This window comes from Rhipicephalus sanguineus, chromosome 8, assembly GCF_013339695.2.
Source record: "Rhipicephalus sanguineus isolate Rsan-2018 chromosome 8, BIME_Rsan_1.4, whole genome shotgun sequence".
NCBI lineage: Eukaryota > Metazoa > Arthropoda > Arachnida > Ixodida > Ixodidae > Rhipicephalus > Rhipicephalus sanguineus.
Genome location: NC_051183.1, coordinates 47,411,278 through 47,430,834, shown reverse-complemented (window position 1 = coordinate 47,430,834; position 19,557 = coordinate 47,411,278). Strand labels below are relative to the sequence as shown.

The 19,557-nt window shown below is 45.8% G+C and overlaps 2 protein-coding genes across 3 annotated transcripts in view; both read left to right on the top strand.

The window, feature by feature from the left end:
• The window catches only part of LOC119401829 (fructose-2,6-bisphosphatase TIGAR), a 430,132-nt gene that overhangs the window by 370,656 nt on the left and 39,919 nt on the right, over positions 1 to 19,557 (top strand). The window lies entirely within an intron of this gene.
• Positions 1,891 to 13,999, top strand: LOC119401825 (tenascin-like). Of its 2 annotated transcripts, XM_037668813.1 has the most exons (10): positions 1,891 to 1,971; positions 2,465 to 2,707; positions 4,373 to 4,406; positions 4,665 to 4,982; positions 5,532 to 5,846; positions 6,266 to 6,589; positions 7,381 to 7,695; positions 9,880 to 10,230; positions 12,362 to 12,682; positions 13,598 to 13,999. In XM_037668813.1, exons 5-10 carry the CDS (start codon positions 5,744 to 5,746, stop codon positions 13,921 to 13,923), a joined length of 1,740 nt encoding a protein of 579 aa, XP_037524741.1. In that variant the 5' UTR covers positions 1,891 to 1,971; positions 2,465 to 2,707; positions 4,373 to 4,406; positions 4,665 to 4,982; positions 5,532 to 5,743; the 3' UTR covers positions 13,924 to 13,999. The 2 variants fall into 2 exon arrangements, with proteins under 2 accessions (XP_037524741.1, XP_049274353.1); XM_049418396.1 differs by lacking the exons at positions 1,891 to 1,971; positions 2,465 to 2,707; positions 4,373 to 4,406; positions 4,665 to 4,982 and having other exon boundaries at positions 5,422 to 5,846.

The window sequence follows — 19,557 nt, the reverse complement described above, 5'->3', positions numbered from 1 at the left end:
GTCAGAACCTCGTCCTACCTCTCCTTGCCACTTCCTATCCGAAGGCCGACAAGGCAGTTTAGAACTCACATGGAGTTAGAGAGGAAAAAAGAAAAATAAACATGATTTCTATTCCAGTTTTTTACAATATTGTCAATTCGCCGAATTTTTTTCTCTTCGACCGTATATTACTTCACCGTATCTCACCGACTGAGCACTCGTACATCTGCAAGTACTGTGATGTCCCGGACACTCTATGCCATATGCTATGGGGATGCAAACAAAACCCTAGCACCGCTACACTGACCGAAGAGCAGTGGGAGGCCAAGTTATCGGACTCAGACCTGAAGAATCAGCGAAGCCTGGTTCAACGGGCACGAGAGATGTCGAAGGCCCGCGGCTACCTGGAATAAGGAGGCCGCCCACCTTGGGCGCACAGCGCGCTTGCTCAAAATAAACGTTTATTCTCTCTCTCTCTCTTGCCTGAAAAGCACAGCCTCCCCTTCAGCCTGCCCGAACCCGAATTTCCCTGTGGCCCCGGCCGCGTCGAATTCATTCAACTCGGCCCTCCGCCTGAAAAGGTTGCCGACCCCTGCCCTAGTGCAATCATGCTTAATGACAAGCGCACGTTTAGCAGGAATGCGACGTTACCAGTAGTGATGCACCGGACTGTAGAGCTGTCACTCGATTTTGATTCTGTAAGCGACGCTGCAAGTTTTAGCCGGTTTTACCAGGAAACTGAAAGAGGTATTTGGGAAAGAATTTGCGTTTCCCGAAATTAAAAGACCATGTACAGGGCTTAGCAATACGTTTTGTTGGGCTAGTTGGTTCATGATTTCTGAAGGAAAAAATTGAAGCGCAGAGCAACACACGGACAGACAGAGAGGACGGGACTTGCGCTATAGCGTTCGAAATTGTTACATGGCTTTTATTGAAAGTTTTTCAGCGTAAAAAAAAAATTAACGCCATACAATGATCCTAACTAGACAAAAAAAGAAAGGCAGCTTCGCATTGATGGTGCCAACCCTGTATTCCTTCTTGCATCCAGCAGCAAATGTATCCATGGCACAAGGGCTGTTAATCACCACTATGTGGTAAGAGAGCCTGAATCGAGTTGAGAATTACAAGTGGATTCAGCAAATGTGGAAGTGTTGTGAGGCTGCAACATCACCTGCAAAATCTATACCAAGTAAGTAAACGTCATGCTCGCTTCATCAGTGCGGTTGCGCTGCTATTCGTCTACAACGCAATAAAGCGCGATTTTTCGGCATATTCACCAAAGTGCAACGCCCCATTGAAAGACCTACGCAACTGCAGCCATGTTCGCATTCTGGTGCTTAGAGTTAATAGAAGAAACCCGCTTGCGACTACATAGCCAGGCCTAATGCCTGCATCTCTACTGCAAATACATCCCTGGTCTCACGTCATTTGGGACGTCATGTCTGGTACAGACCTTCCTCAAATAGCCAAATAAAGATCTAGCCGCCATTAGTACGCACCCACAACAATTCAAAATGGTTTGTTCTCAACTTAGCAAAGAAATAAAAAAAAAGCCTTAGTAGCAATGACGCGCCTGTTGTGCGCCTTGAATATGTGAAAAAACAAACCTTTAACATACACTTAATATGTACTACCCCTTTATTTTCCAAGACGTATCCTAGGGGCGCTTGTGTTAGTTAAGAAGCGACGAGAATTCAGCTTTAAAAATACGAGACTTAACGAATCCTATTGGTCTACAGCCGTCGCAAGAGCCCCATCTATATGCCTCGCATGCCAGTTGCTGCTTCTTGCGCAATATTGTCCCTTCTCGAGTGGTGACTCAGAGGGCGAAAACTCCGTGTAGCTCATTTCCTTCCACGCTTGGTACGCTTCCGCACGGAAGCCGATATCGCCTCTCAGCTTCTTTCGCCTGACTGCAGACGCGACAGTTCGGCAAGCATGTTACGCCAGAACGTGAGCTAGATGCTGAGCTTACGGCCATCCCACCGATTGGTACGTATGAAAATTGCACCTATCATCCAGACAATAATTGTGCGCTATTCTTCGTGCAGCCTCAATCTCGGTGGCCTTGGCAAAGTTGGAAGAAATTGTTATAAATTGTTCTTGAGGAAACACTGTAATTTGTATTGCTAGAGATGGTTTAGCTTGAAAGCAATAATGTAATAATTTTTAACCTTTTACGTCCCAGATCCACGATATGATTATGAGAGACAAAGTAGTGGAGGACTTGGGAATTTCGACCACCTTGAGTTCTTTAACTGCCACCTAAACCTAAGCGCACAGGGGTCTAGCATGTCGCCTGCACCACAATGCGGCCGCCGCGGCCGGGATTAATTCCCGCTACTTGGTTCAACTGTGGTGTGTTGTGTTTGTTTCTTTATTCTGTCGCGTGCGAAACGGCAGCCCCGGTTGACTATCAAGGTTGCTTCCTTTAGGAATTACTCGCTTCAGCATCCGTCATTCTGCGCGCGTTTTCTCTACGCAGGCCAGAACAGCTCCAGAAGTTTGCATTCGACCATGGAAAGAGAGAAGCCGCCTCCTTATGTCCAGTACCTTACTGGAGATGGCACAGCCACGTTGGTTGAAGCCGAGTCAGAGGCGTCGACCATTTCAATGAACACATGTCACTCACGCGATAGACAAAAGAGAGTACTTAAAAATTGGTGTTCCGCTTTGCCTGGTGGCCTTAGTCTTTGTCTTGACGTCGTTTATACTGCTACAGGACAAGGTGAGCTCATTTTATTCCCGATTTTCACTGGGAAACCAGTACAATGTTTCAAAGATTACTCTATGAGTTCTTTCTCTGACGCCGTCATTATTTACATTGCGTCTCCTCATCCTCAGTTTAACCTTGTTTATGGGACAATGATCGTACTGGAAAGGCGTGAGGGCAAAGGAACACCCGCGTGCCTTTCCCGTCTGACCACGATAGGACAAAGGGAAACCTAAGCCATGCATCCAAGCCAAATTGTTGATCTTTCAAACCCCCCTATCTTACCAAGCATGACATTTCATGCTTTGCGCTACTCCTGAATGTGTTGTACAATTTGTGAATTTTCATGCACACGTATGAATACATAGACGGAGGTGTGCTTGAATTTTAGCCCTATCTCAATGCGATCGTAGCTATCGCGACTCGAACCTTGCACAGCGCATAGGTACATGACAGCTAATTTGGCACAGCGAAGGGTTGTTTCCTGCCACTACGGATTTTGATCAAACTATAGATCCGACATCGCCGGATATTGAATTCCGCCAGCGCTATTACACTTGAGTGCGAAGTAGAGGGCGAGGTGAAAAGAAGGCTGATTTCGTCGCTACGTAATACGTAGTGGAGCTGAGTTGTACAAGAAAGAAATGAACTCAAGGTGAGGAAAAGACGCTATTTCTACATTCATAGTTGAGAACAGGAGTTGGGGAAGGAGCGGGAAGGATAAGGAAAGGAGAGCGGCATCTGTAGAAGATTTGAAGTTGGACACATGGGCCCCGCTGCCTTGGGGTTTTAAACAAAGGCTGCCTTACTTTTGTATGTCACGACTCTAAATTAAAAATGCGTCGCATTTAAAAGGGAATGAAACGCCTAATGCACTATCCCAATCGTTTTTCAAGCGTACATATCTATCGTAGCACTGTTCGTTTCTTTGTTAATTATACAAAACGACACATTTAACATGGCGGCACAAAAGCCGATCCGTAACGTAGTCTATAGCCAGGGCGGTAACGCGTGGCTTCTCGTATTGCCTGCCATCCAGGTCAGTGTATTATCACGAAGTCACAGAACACCAAAGTTTGTGACGTAACTATGACGTCATTATTAGCTCACTTTAACGTCAAATAACGTGACGTAACTGAGGCGTCATCACATGGCATCATCGCTTGGTCAAAGGGGGCCAATCAAGGAGACAGCGCAAAATCAGGTGAGGTGCAGAAAGCTTGTAATGCGTCCGATACTGCAGGGAGTGCAAAACCACGTTTGGTGCAGAAATGTTTCAGAGGGGGGCACGCGAGGATCAGTACATCGACTGAGGACAAATACATCTATGTATTCAGTTTTGTAAAGTAGTGCGCTGTAGAATAGTGGCGCTAGGCAACTAGAAATCTGCCGACGGCGAGCATTGTGGCCGAGCATTCGCGCACTTACTTTATAGCGCGAGAAAAAGTGTGCGTTTCAGTGATGGTCACGTGGGTGGACTGATTTCCGCTGCAAAAACACTTCAGGTTTCCCAGTGAACGGCCACCTCATTGCTTCTTCGCCTGCTCTTTTCACTCTGCCTTGTTATAGTAGCAGTGGAATTCAAAAAATGCTTTTACAAGTATGCAATTCATTTCACGAATGTTTATATGACATACCAGTGTGCAGCGGTCACTACACGGCCCTTTTGTTTCTTTGCAGTTATCTCCAAGTACAGAACATGTTAACAGTCGTGGTAAGATTATCGTATTGTTATGTTTATATAGAAAATATAGAAGATTTCTATTAATTGAAACTTATTCTTCTGTATTCCAATTCAAACTAAGCTGCCAACCTTTTAGCAGTACTCTAAAAATTGTTTGATAATGCAGCTTCGAGGCTAATGTATAAGTGTGAACTAGTTTCTCTGTTGAGGATTTGATTCAACAAACTGAAAAGTAGATCGCTTTCATTATTAAAATGAAATTGTTCGTTCTGTCCTGCATTGTCTCAGAGTTACCCGAGGTTGAAAACCTAGCCCTGTTATCGAGTACGGAGAACTCTATCACTTTTACGTGGGAGCGACCTCAAGCTCGTTTCGACTACTACTGGGTCAGCATCAGTGACGACAATGAAGAAAGCAACGAAAAGGAGCATCACATCGGCTCGTGTTCAAACGGCACCATCATACATGCAAGTCAGACCCGAATCACCTGCACTAACATCGACACTTGCACGAACGTCAGCTTCACACTACGTACGCACAGCAACGGACCTCCGGAACGTACATCCACGGGAGCTACAATAAGGGGCATTTTGATTGCTGGAAAAGGTAGGCAGTTTATTTGATATCATTGGTCAGCTACCATTTCGCATCTAACTGCCCAGCTACTAATAGTGATTGCAATTCCAGTAAATGACATATGTAGCTTTGATAGGCTGTATCTGCATGAGGTTAAGCAGAATAAGTAGATACTAGCGCGATGTTCGTTCTCTAAAGATGCTTCATTCTGGTGCTTTACAGCAGCGGATACGCGGTTGATATGGATGGGTGCTTTAGTAATCTTTTATAGGTGCAAGCAGTTCTAAATCAAAGGGTTATTCATATATAATCCCATGTTTTGCATATTTCATTGCAGTGCTTATGTGTGCAATTGCGCCCCCTCCCTACGCAATGGCGCCCAGCTGGGCTATACTGCAGCACGTCTCGTAGGTGTCTATTGGTGCTGAAAACATTCAAAATGACGCGAAGCAGCACAGAACTTTATTTCAGTAAACAAAACTCAACGTGTCTACGTCTAAGGTATCGCTAGTGAATGTTAGGGAATCAACGATAGTCAGAGACTGGCTAGAGAATTAACCATAGGTAGCTTTGTTGCAGATCCCGAGGCACCGAAGAATGTCACTGCCGTCGGGATATCGCCCCTTCTGACACGACTACAATGGGTGCCTTCGCCAGGTGATATAAACACAAGCAATACCGCATACGAAGTTCAAGTGTGCAACAATTTCACATCGTGCTACACAGACGAAGTCCTGAATGGTTGTACCAAAAAGGAGGCGTCCGATACGTGGCTGGAATTTGAAAGCATTATGGGTACCAGGTATTGCACCGTGATTGTCGCAACTGAGCAATGCGGGCCCCACGTTTTAAGAAGTTCGAAAGCAATGTCGGTAATAACGGCACCCCTGTTCGGTAAGTTTTGAAGACTTTGTTAATTACCATTACTTTTGTTACATGTAAAAAATGGATCATTCAAATACAAGGAAAATATTCTTGAAGCGAATTTTATACAGCTGCGTAGAGAATTCCGTAGACAATTAGAAAACGTGACTGTTCTGATTAAATAATGAATTCTCATGAACAAACGAACAATACCATGGGTAACTGAAAGTAAAACGAAGAGCTGCAGTGTGTTCTGGAAATTGGAAGAACCGTTTACCTACATGTCACAAATGCGAAAGCCAAATGCCAACAATCAAATAAATATAAAAGATGTATCTCGCATGATAATCCGTCTTTCTTCGTCCATGTGGGGACTCTTTCAAAAACATAATTTTTACACAAGTTAATGATATTTCCTTTCATGTATTTGCGGTGCTACGTTACCTCAGATTTGCCTGACGTTGACAACCTACAGCTGGTATCGCTCACGGAAAATTCTATCACTGTCACGTGGGAGCGACCTCAAGTTCGTTTCGACTATTACTGGATCAGCCTGAGGGAGGGCAACGGAGAAACGAACGCAAGAAACAAACAGCATCGAATTGGCTCGTGCTCGAACGGCACCATCATTCATGCAAGCCAGACGCAAGTCACCTGCACCAACGTCGACGCTTGCACGAACGTCAGCTTGACTGTACGTACGCACATAACTGGACCTCCGGAACGTACATCCATGGGAGCTACAGTGAACGGCATTGTAATCGCTGGACAAGGTGGGCGCTTTCTTTGATAATGTTTAACAGCTATCACTTTCCTTCTAAGAGCTCAACCACTAACTGTACTGGCAATTATTCTAGTAGATCGTATTTTTGGTGTCATAGGCTGTTCGTGCATAAGGCTGCACAGTATAAGGAATAACTAGCACAGCCTCTGTTCTGGCAAGGTGTCTCATTGTGGTGCATAAAAACGGTATGTAGTTGATGACTTGATGTGTATGGATAGTAAAGGAATCCTGCCTAGGTGCAAACAGTTGTAAATGAATAACTTAAATAACGAATAAACTTTATTTAAGGTTAGTCCGGCAGTTTCCATTGGGCGAGGCGGGGGTAACAGGGGATTAACCCCTGTCCCGTCCCGCCCTCCGTCGATGATGATGGCAGTGCCTCAGGTGACGGCTAGAAATCCTTCTACCCGGGCGGCATCTTCGCCTTGCCGTAAGGCTCAAATCTGGTTGACCAGCTCGTCGATGGTAAGTGCCACCTTCCAGTGGCAGGGACCCAGACGCAGTGGTGGCCAGCCCCAGCCCCAGCGAGGTGGCGGCGGCGACGATTGGGCTTGGAGTTTGTCTCGGCTTTACGTGCGCCTCGAAGTGAGCGGCGGCAGTGATATTAACTTTCCTGGCACATTCCTAAAGCACGCGCCGGAGCGTAGCCCTTTCCGTGGGCATTTTACAGCTGGCCGTTGGGTATAGGCTCGGGTGGAGAGGCTTAGGATCGCCGGTTGTAAATGAATCAGTCGTTTTATGACCGCGGATGGTCATCAATGTTGCCTTATTTTTTTACAGATCCAGATCCACCAAGGAACGTCACTGCGCTAGGGATATCGCCATTTCTTACCCGGCTACAGTGGTCGTCTTCGGAAGCTAACATAACCAGAAGAGATAGCGCATACGTAGTTAATGTATGCCACAATTTTACATCATGTGACTTGAACGACAGCATGGATAATTGCACGGAAAAGAAGACGACCAATGCGTGGCTGGAGTTTCAAAGCACTATCAATACCAAGTATTGCGTTTCTGTTATGGTCATTCAGCAATGCGGGCCACACAAATTGACAAGTCCCAAAGCAGTGTCAATAATAAGGACACCGCTGTTCTGTAAGTATTGCCGGTTTTACACTTTATTTATATCTTACATTACATTCACATTACATTTAACTTGTGTTATATCTAGAAGCAATAGAATGCTCAAATTCAGGACAAAGTTTTTTGACCGAAATATTACGTAGTGGCGTAGAGAATCCACACACCAATACAGTGGAATGATTGAAGAAAAAGAACGAGTCTTAAATTGAAATTTTCAACATATGTCATCGTGATCTGCAAAGTTGATGATACTGATCACCAACCTCTTGAAGTTTAATAAAAACACACCACTCTAAAAATGAAAGCACGACACATTCAACTAAAGAATGGCTGCGTCACACTTTCCATGACAGCCGCCATGAGGACGCGACAAAAAAAGTCAGAACTTCAGTAAAGAATGAGTATTCCTTCAGATCAATTAACTTTATTAATTGCCCTGCGAATTGGTGGGATGGGCCTTGTTCGATTGATTTTGAATAAGTGAACATTTTTCTATATTACTGTATATTAACAAAGATTACACATGTCGCTAGCTCTCGTCTCATATTTTTACTTTCCACTAAAGATTGTTGGAATCGGTAAGGCCGTGGGTCGGTTAGTAGCAGCGGCGACACTTCATGAGAATATGGAGGAATTAACACACTCCTTGATGAAGCTTTTCGCGCACAGAATGATGAGGACAAATAGACATTGGATACACGTGCAATTCTCTTGTCAAATTCCCATGCAAGAAAAAATGTACGCATCGTAAAGAATAGTTTTGTGTAAGTATACTTGCGTAGTCTTTGTTTGCCTGTCGAGAAAAATATTTTGCACTGAAAAATGTTGCTTGTAATTCAAGAGATCTCCTCTGAACAGTGTGCATGTAACCAACTTATGGCGGCCTATATCACAGGTAAAACAAAGCCGATGCGCGAAGTGTAGCTGCTCTGCTTGTATTTGGTACATGGTTACATCTATATCAAGAAAGCCTCCTCTAGATTGTGCATGTCGTAGCTCAAGCAAACTGCGGTCGGGCACACTCTCCTTAGAAGTGCGTGACACCGCTAGGTCGACAAAGTACATCACAGAAAAGCTAGCATTTCTGAAAAGAAGCCACTGGTGCTTTTAACGCGACTGCTTCCATCTCAGAATAAGAAAGCATTCATGTAACGTGTGATTGCTTCGTCTTGCTATCAGATGCTATACATGTACACGTTGGATTGCCCATCGACATGGAAATTTATTAGTAAATAGAAAAGCGACGGAAAGTAAAATCTTTAGACAGGAAGCAAGGCACACACCATGCAACTTTGACGAAAAAAATGCCTCAAAGCTTGCACTCGCCGCGCAAAGCTCGATGCACAGTAAAACTGATCGATCTCGTGCCTATTTATTGCTGTATGTAGGCAGAACTTGGCGGTAGCGAGGTTTAACTTGGCTTGATCTTGGCTGAAGTGAACGTGAACTTGGCTTAAACTTGGCTGTAGCGAGCTTGAACTGAGCTTGATCTTGGCTGTAGCGAGGTTGAACTTGGCTTGAACTTCGCTGTAAGGTTGTTGAACTTCTGCTTTAGCTTGGCTTGAATTTCGCTGTAACGTTGTCGAAATTTTGCTTTAACTTGGCTTGAACGGTTGCTTGAAATTGGCAGTAGCGGGGCTGAACGTTGCTGTTAGAGCGAATGAGACCAATCAGCTTCACTGTGTATCGAGCTTTTCGCGGCTAAGTGCAAGCTTTCAGCTATTTTTAAGCAATTAAAGACCGAAGCTCTCACAACATGTACTCATATGCCATCTCTTGGACTTGGTTACCTAATTTCATACGTGCAATATGTGTTTTCGTATCAGTGTCGTATGCAATGTAACTGGGCACATCAAACCATCTGTCGCTACCGACAGCCGGCACAACGGCTGGTTTTAGTGCGGAGTCATGGGATTTACCCCATTTCTATGGCACATATGTTGGGCTAACTGTTGCCTTGGTAATTTTAGTGGACCAGTGGTGAGTAGTGGGATTTACCCAAATTTTGCTGCACATACCAGTTTATGATGGTGATAGTTTTTTGGCTCGTCGGACAAGGAACGATTTGCTAAAAAGCTTTGCTGTTAAAATATTCGTCGTGGTAAACGTTTCAAGAAGCTATTCGACTGAAGAACACTTCTCTCATAAACGCCACTTGTACTCAAAACGTTTGAAGCTTTGCCTGTTTTATTACAGCGCCTCCAGACGTGACTGGCCTGCGCTTCGTTGACGCAGGAGAAGACTTTTTTAGCGTGAAATGGTCAAGGCCGAAAGCCAACTTTGACTATTACAGAGTGGTGGTGACCAAACTGCTCGCGCCATCCTTCATTGCCGAAGACTTGAAAAACAGCACTCAGCAGCCCAAGCAGCCTGCCAGCGCCGGATCGTGCGGAAATGGTACCATCATACACCCAGACCAGACAGAATTGACGTGTGCCGGGCTGACACCCAAGAGCTCGTTCATATTTCGTTTGCACACGCACATCATAGGACCACCAGCGCGAACTTCATACGGTGTGAAGCTTTACATCAGGACGACCGAAAACGGTAGGACACCATTTAAATGGCCAAGAACATGCAATACTAGTTGATTCGCACCGCAACACAGTCTGCATTTTGTGGCGTTTGCGTCCAAGCTGATACAGGGAACCTTAAAGGCCAAGTCCAGCGACTTTTTGCCTATGTCAAAATAATGGTGCTTTTGTGTTTTTGAGACGCTCCTGTCACGGGCCCGATAGCAGAAATACTCGGAGAATCGGAGAATAATCTTGGATAAGGAAAAAAGCGCAGCACCGAAACCGAAACCCAACCGAGCATACTGTCTTCACGTGACGTATAAGTCGGCAGAAACCGGAAATCCTGCAAGGCATGCTGCCCCCCCCCCCCCCCCCCAACGCGTAGTATGAAAGCTGCGAAAGCGGACACTAAGGGGAAAGGTGACCCCGTCGCAACAGCCGTACCATGTCTGTGACTGACCGTGCTACGTGCACAAGCTCCTCGGAGCTGTCGGAAAACGACAGCCGCGATTCCGATGCATTTGGAGGCCAACTAAAATCGTCATTCCTCTTCGATGAAGTGGAACACGCCTGTTTAGTGCTTCGCTTGCCTGGTTGCACATTCCAACGCCAGATGGCGCCACCTATCCAGGCGGCTCAAATTTCTGGGGCCGTGATTGGGTAAAATGCTATCGCTGAGAATTTTGCGGACTAACTAAAGCTTCTTGATATTGTTATGGGAAGAGTGCATAAGTTTCGCAATAGCGGCGTTCAACATCGCGTTGGTAGGGCCGACGGAATTTAATATAAGCCAAGTACGAACCACCTTTCGCACCAACGTTACTCGATTAGGCTACGTTGAGAGGCCCGGTCATTGTGCACCCTGTATATGTTACGGAAAGTGTTTCCGTACGGTAATGTTTACGCATTTCCATGCTTTATCCGATACGGTATTACCGTACTTTCCGTGCGGTAAACCGACATTGCTAGCTAAAACACTCTAATAAAAAGACGCAGCGTCTCTCATAATCATATCGTGGTTTTGGGACGTTAAACCTCAGATATTATTAATAAAAAGACGCAGGGTAATCCTAAGGTGCGAGTGTTTCGTGACTGCAACGGAGAATCGTGTGCAGCCCACAACGCAACGCCACTTGACACCCATCGCACGCACTACCACAAGGAACTGAAATTCGCACGCCCAGCCAACGAAGCGCTGGTGAAACACACGATTGTTGCCTTGCGGATAGCAGATGCTTTAGTGGCCTCTCGGTTCCGTCACTTCCGCTTTGGCAAAAATGACGTCAGGCACACAATGTTGCCAATAATTCTGGGAAGCGAGACGGGGAGAGTCGGGGCAATCAATAAAATTCCTTTGTAATGAATCTGCGTATCTCTCCAGCTTGTAATTTGGCATAAATAACGGGAATGTCGAAAGGAACGTACCCAACAAATTTTATTGAGATCCATTGACCTCGAGAAATTGCCGGAGTTGGCCTTAACGAAGCGTGTATTTCGTTCCAATCGTGTGTCGTCTTTTCGTTAAAAGCTCTTGCCACGTTACTGTGAAAGCACTCGGTATGCGGTCACCTAAGAGCTCTGATGAAGTAGAATGAATGGCTGGTTGGCTAGCTCTGTAAAATGCTTATTTAAAGCTGTTTATTCTGTCAGTTGTTTCCCTAGAAAAAGTGTTAGTCATCATCAACAATGGTTAGAAACGAGAGACAAATTTAGAGATAATATTTCCGGAAAGGCGTACTTTAAAGACCTACAGCTTCATTAAATAATAAGCAATTTTATCATTTACATAAAAAAGGTAAAAATGAAGCCTGGACTTATGTGAAGGAGATCTGAACTCGTTGAGAAAAATATTTTGCGAACGAATAAAGTACGCTGCTTCTTCAGAACTTGATTCAGGCTTCCCCGTTGCTTATCATGAAGCTAAGTAGCGAAAGATAACGGCTGTTGAATCACTGGCAGAATTCACAAACGTTCTCTTTCGTAAGTGCTTGTTCCCATTGGTTTGCCAGCTTCGCTAATGATGTGTCTCACATCGTGATTGTCTGAAATATTCTCTTGCGAAAATATTTAACGTAGGGTGTTCTTTTGTGAAGCGAGGTCGAAGTCTTCTCACATAACAGCGTGGAAGCTGACAATTGCGAAAATGGCGACTTTTGTTGCAGAGTTACCCGAAGTGTCAAATTTGAAGGTGGAAAACATCACAGCTACGTCTTTCGCGGTGACCTGGGAACGGCCGAAAGAGTGCATTGAATACTACACGCTTGAGGTTACCGACCATGGAAGTGGAATCATTGGGGACAAATTCCACAGCGTGGTATCGTGCGACAATGGAGCTGCTATTAATCCGAGGCAGACGAGACTCACCTGCACCAAATCTGACACCTGCACCAGTATCAGCGTTGAAGTGAAAACGCACACCAGAGGTCCCCCTGAACGCGGGTCATCAGGAGTGAAACTGGAGAACGTCCTTCTTCCGGGAGCAGGTACTTGCCTTTGGACTCCCCAAATATGTAGCCATTTAAACGGTTGTGTATAACTGTGTAAATATCGTGTTACCGTTGTGATAGTGTTAGCGTGTTACCGTTGTGAGTATGCTGATATACTATACACTTTTATATTTAGCTTATTCCCAAAATTCTCTGTGATCGGCAGACCTGGCTCATAGTCAGCAGTAACAGTTACTATGTATGAATAAAAACTGTTTTGCGTAATTGCTGCAGTCTAACCAATTATATAGAAGGTTCAGGCGAAGGTTATTGTGGCGACCATCATGTGTGTTGCGGAAGGTGACATTTTGATATTGTTCTCTGGCGACAAATAAATCTAGCTTAAAGGAACACTAAAGGGAAACAACGAATCGGTTTACGCTGCTAAATTGTAGTTCGATGACAGTAATGCTGGTAATATTGCCATCATATGTTTATTCATAGAGGAGAAAATAAATGTCAATGTTTCACTTTTGAATTTCCACCAAAACCTGGACGAGTGAGACCACGCTTTTTAAAGTGTATTTTACGTGATATGGCGACATCGACTGAACCAAATTTGCTGAAACTTGGTATATTAAGTCTATGATCTCCTCAGAGAACATTGTCCTTCATTTTTTACTGATTAGGAACTACACGGGAGCTAGTAGACGTCATGAAACTCTAAGATGTGATGGTGCTTCATGCGGGAATTTCAACGTGGCATCACCGCCCGTATTTTCTTTTTTCGCGTTTTTTTCTCTTACCAAGCGTCTTGCGACAAGCGCGACGGTTTTAGAATTGTGAACGGGTAATTTATTAGTGTGCTAAAAATCGCTTTTCGGCAATATTTACAGCGAAACAAAATTAAAGCCGCATTTTGGTAATGTGTGACATTGTGAAGCTAACCATTCCTATTATATTCTCTCGCAGGACTTCCTGAAGTGACCAATTTGAAGCTTGCAGCTGTCAAAAACGATTCTCTCACCATCGCGTTCCAAGCACCAAAGGACTGCGTGGATGGTTTCTATTACAACATCACTGACCACATCTCATCTCATGTTAAGTTAAACGATAAAGGCTGCTTTCCGAAAATATCGATCATTAATGTAAACAACATTCTGATCACCTGCCTCGGAATTGAGGCATGTGGCAAGGTAGACATTGCAGTAGGGACGCGTAAAGACGGTCCCCCTAAACACTATTCGCCTGGAGTCGCACTGCGCGGAATCTTCATCCGTGGTAAATGTGATCTATAGGGTCCTATTCTCAGTTTGTGATGTTCTATAAGAATTTTCACGTGATTTGACTCATAATAAAATCGGTGGCATTCATAAAAGCAACGCGCAGATCTGTCGTTTCTTGGCATTGTGGCCGTTTATTAGGTACATCTTCGTTCTCCATACACGTTCATCACCATCAGGTGCCCGTGGTCATCATCGGCAGTGAGGCTGTGTTGAAAGTGATCTGTGCCTTGCGTGTGCTCGCTTAGCCGTGTCTTCGGGGCCTGAAAAAAAGTCACATGAAATGTTGCGCCACAAGTTGTGGAGGTGCGAGTTTTTGACGAAGTATACTTTGATCCTTAGCCAGAATAATTACAAACTATAGGGTCACAAAAGTAGATGCACCTATTATATCAGAGCGTTAGCACTCTTAGAAAATTATTTCGCTGTATAGGTGAATAGGACGATTGAGTCACTACCTAAGCTGTAAGTACAGGTTCCCAGAGGTAACGATTTATTCATGACGTATTCGTTGGTATTTTGTGTTATCATAGCTGCTTACAGTTTTGCAACTCTGTTGCAAACGCTCTTTCTGGCGGTTTGAACTCCCACTCTGTGACGCTTAGTATATGGGAGAAGAATGAACTCAAGCTTTCGGTTTACTTTTTCCGTGAAGTTGGCTTGTGGATCATGCACAATTGTCCTTTCCTGATGAATTATCAGGGCATTGCAGTAAGCAGTGAACACCCTGCTGGTGAAGTACGTTGTATAGCCCGTGAGCAGCTGGGCAGGACACTCTAACCTAGGCAAGGTTTTGTGAAGGCAGTCTCACACGTTTTGCGAGGTCAGCTTGCGCAAAAACAATGCACCTGATGTTCTGAAATTATCAGCTATATCTAGCAGACTCTAGTTTCTCTGCGGGCTCGTGGGAAGTAAACCCATTTTCAACATGCCACGGTTTTCCGTGTAGGCGTACTTTCAACTGACTGCGTAGTTCTGAGCGGCTGACCGCCACTTGGTTTCGGCTTCTGACAAACCGAGCAGGTCCGCAGCTAGTGTAGCACACCATCTTTGATGCTTGGACAAGCTACCACACGAAACAGCTTCTCGCGCGTCTTCTATCTTCAAGAATGACCAAGTAAAGCAGGGTCATGGTACTGCTTACTGAATATTTCCGGCAGCTTGGAGGAATAATTCGAAACGTTGACTCGAAATAACCATCTTCTGTTGGCGATTGGGTCGCAACAGAAGACCTTGCAAGACGTAGCACTTTCCCTCCTCGTCACTTCCGTAGTCAGCTGGATCACGTGCCGCCAGCTATTCCGACAAGTTACAAAGACGGCCAACGCTGTGCTGTGCAGCAAGACTCTCATGTTCAGTTACCAAAGCACCCCAGTGCAACTGCAGGGTAAATGGTGGTCTCGTAAGCACAGAAACTGGTTCGGCCGCGACCTTGGATTCATTAGACAAATGCGCGTGTGCATGTGCGCCAGCAACTGTGTTAGTACAGGCCTTGTTGCAATTCATGACGTAGTCATAGCGGAGCAAGGTAAGTAGCCATGGGGCCAAGAGTTCAGGGGGTTTAGTCAACCGTTTAAGCCAAGAAAAGGCTTGATGATGAGTCAGAAGGTTGTTACATATACTGAGTTCCATCCATATACATGTAAAACATTTTTAGAGTATGAATTGTAGCTAGGCACTCTTTGTATTAACCGAGTAATTGTGTTCTGCACCGGTCGCCGTAGGAGTTGCGAAAGCAATGAGCCTCAGAACGCCTAACCCCCGTATCCTAGAACGTCCCTTCACTCAACGCTCCACCTTGACTTGAGAAAGTCGATGGGAGCGCCGTTTTTAGGCGGAACAAATCACTGCATATCAGCGATTATCTGCAGCGATTCTTGAGAAGCGCGGCGTCATTTTCGGTCGAACAGCGGTGCTGTGCTCGACTTGTTCAAGTGAAGGACGAAATTCGAGTCGAGGAGCGTTTGTGAATACGGGGGTGAGTACTCTCGCCGGAGCGTTGCGACAAGTCCGTAAACACTGACGTCGATCTTTGAGACAAGCAATCTGCTACGATCCATCAGTTGAGGTGAAGAGTTCTTGGTAATCGCTGTCAGTAGAGTGCCAAAAGAAGTTTGTTACTTGTCGTCCCGACGCCACTTCATTCCTGTTTTTTTTTTTTTTTTTTTTGAGCAATTGAGTCAGTGGTCAGCGCACTCTGGAATTAACTGACGGCGAAAACAATCCTCTGCAAAAACATCGCGAAATCTTAGTGTCACGGGGCGGTGGTTAATCTGCAATCGCTTTGAGCTTATCTTGATATCGGTTGACCAAATGGTTGCTGACAATGAACCAAAGAAGGTTTATTTTGCTAATAACGAGTGGCGGTATTTCGGAATAAACGGTTAGACCCGCTTTTGACCTGCGCTGTAGCACAGTATGCAACTGTTCAAGATGTTATTCAAATGTGGGGAAAACGCTGTTGCGTCGTCAATATAACACAGAGTATATTTGTAATACTTTTCTCCATCAAGCGACATGGGGGGGGGGGGGGGGGGGGGGTGCTTTATGAGCTCGGGCTACTAGAAAGACCAAAGGGCCGGGGTACTAACTCAATAATATTATTTGTTGGGGTTTAACGTCCAGAAAGCACGATTTGAACATGAGAGACGCCGTAGTGGAGGGCTCCGGAAATTTTGACCATCTGGTGTTCTTTAACGTGCCCTTAAGTCTAAGTACACGGGCCTCAACAATTTTCGCCTCCATCGAAAATGCGGCCGCTGCGGCCGAGACTCGGTCCCGCGACCTGCGGCTCTGCAGTCGAGCACCATAACCACTATACCGTATTTATTCAAACAACCAACTATGGTATGTGAATGCCGTTTTTTGGGGGACATTGTCGGGCTGAACCTCGATTTGTAGACAACCAAGAGAAGAGTTGATAGTGATGATGAACTTTCCGTTTTCTAGCGCATGAGTTATACTTGATGTTACCAGCAAATGATAATAATATCTCACCATGATGGCGTTCAGTTTGTGATACTCGATGCAAATGCGTGTCGTACGGTCCTTCTTTGAAACCTGGACTACCGTAAGGCCTGCAGAATTTCCGATGGTCGCACTGCTCCGGTGGCCATGATCTCGCCAGGGCTTTGTTGAGAAACGCTCGTTCGTGCTAGCTTAGCGATCTGGATTTGCAACGCCAAAGCCACGCGTCACCAGTGGTGAGGAAGGGCACTTAGACGTTGGTACATTCAGGACGTTTCGTGAGCGTTCCCTAGAATGGGGTGAGCGTGGCGTTCAGATGCTTCAGCTGAGTGCTCGTTCCTTTTAAGTCGTTGAGGGACTGCATTACTGCTGACAACAAAGTGGCGTGCATGGCCGCCATCCCTTTCGTGTTTCGTCGTACATGCTCGCCGTCTGTATTCGCAAAAAGCGCCTGTCTCGGAATGTCTCTGAAGGAGGCAGCCTCTTCCAGGAAAGTCGAGCGTGACAACCTCGCGTACTCGCCGCGGTGGTCTAGTGGTTATGGTGCTCGTCTGCTGACCCGCACGTCGCGGGTCAGCATTTTGGATGGAGGCAAAAACGCTTGAGGGCTGTGTACTTGGATTTTGGTGCACTTAAAGAACCCCAGGGGGTAGAAATTTCTGGAGCCCCCCACTACGGCGTCTCTCGTAGTCATATCGCGGTTTTGGGAGGTTTTATCCCAAGAATAATTTTTATTATTACCCTCACCTGCAAGAAACTCTCTGCTTAAAAGTATTGGTAATGACAGACCAACCCCCCCTACCCCCCCAAAAAAGCAATTAAAAGACAAGTCGCTCATGTTTCGTTCTCCGATTACCTGTAATCGAGCACACCCTCCAGCTTTTGACACGTGGCCTGATATTCTTCGCAATATCATTGTTACGAATGTTGACCTTCTTTGCTTCGCATTTTGCCAGAAGCATATCGCCAATAAAAAAAACGCCAGGCCTGCGCTGAAACCGCAGCACAGTCACAGCGAAAGCTGGAAGAGCGGCGTTTCTAGAGCCCGTTGTCAGCTCTCTTGGGGCTACAATACAAGTACACTAGAAAGATACCCACTACGCCATAAATCACAATTTTTGTGAAGTTGGGAAGCATCTACTAAGCCATTATTCGCCATTCTGCGGAGAAGCGAGGCACCAGCCGCACGTCTGTAAGGCATTATGTGCACTTTGTTGACGCGACGACTGATGATGATGAAGAATTATGGCTCAGCCCTTTGTAATGGGTTGGAAGCTTTAAACGGCCCACCAGTTAAGTAATTTGCATTGGGTGGCGCCCGGTTGCTATTTCCCTCTCCCGTCATGCTGTATAACATACGTTGCCGTGGGAGAGAGACGGGGTGGGGTGAAGTACTTTACTGAGACCCCAAGTAAATGCATCATGCGCTTATGGGATCCTTTGGCAACCAATACAAATGCACTTGCGAGGAACCCACTGCGCTCTAAATCATTGTAATTTTACTGAGACCCTGAGGAAATGGATCATGCCCTGATGGGCTTCATTGGCAACCAATACAGGTGCACTTGCGAGGTACCCACTACGCTCTAAATCATTGTAATTTTACTGAGACCCCGAGGAAATGGAACATCCGCTAATGGGCTTCCTTGGCAACCAATACAAGTGCACTTGCGAGAAACCCACTACGCTCTAAATCACTGTAATTTATCTGAGACCCCGAGGATATGGATCATGCGCTTATGGGCTTCCTTGGCAACCACTACAAGTGCACTTGCGAGGAACCCACTACGCTATAAATCATTGTAATGTTTGAGAAGTAGGGCAACAGGCACTGGGCCATTTTTCGTCATTCTACGAAGAGCCGTGTTACCTGCCAAACGCATGTAAGGCATTATGCGCACTTTGTTGATGCTGTGCCTGACGACGATGAAGAATTATGGCAGAGTCCTTTGTAATGGGTTGGAAGCATTCAACAACCTACTCATTGCGCAATTAGCATTGTGTGACGCCTGGTTACAGAATTCGCGTTGTGCGACGCGTTGCGCGACGCTTGGTGCTTATTTTACTCTCTACCACGCTATATTGCATATGCTAATGTGGTTCCTTCCCGACATGAAGTCTGTATAGGACCTTTTTGCATAGCAGTTCCAAGCACCGGAATGGCTCAGAGGTTGAATACTGGGCTCCCACGCAGAGGGCCCAGGTTCGAACCTCGTTCCTTCCTGGCATTTTTTTCTTATTTCGTTTTTTTTCTTATTTCGAGCGATACTGGTTACGGACACCGGCGGCGGCGGCGGCGGCAGCGGCGGCGGCGGCGGCGGCGGCGGCGGACAACTACGGCGCCAAAAACGGCCGGTGAAATGATCTCATAACAGCTTTCGCTGTAAAAGATGCCTGAGGTAGCGTTGATAAAAGGAGATCCTATACCAGCCCGAGCTTTGACTTTTACCTGTCGTTCTGCTGACTGAACGGGCGCTACGCGGCAAACAAAGGGTAATGATTACTGACTCACCAGCTTGATGTTCCTTGATGACAGCTGCCGGGTGGTGTTGTTCGCTTGCAGCATTGAGAAGCGTGCATTGTGCTATCGCCAGTGTCTGGCGTCTCCGGCTGAGTCTGTTTACCGAACTTTGTACGTTAGTGCGACGGAGCGCAACACATTGCCGGCCTAGTATGACCAGC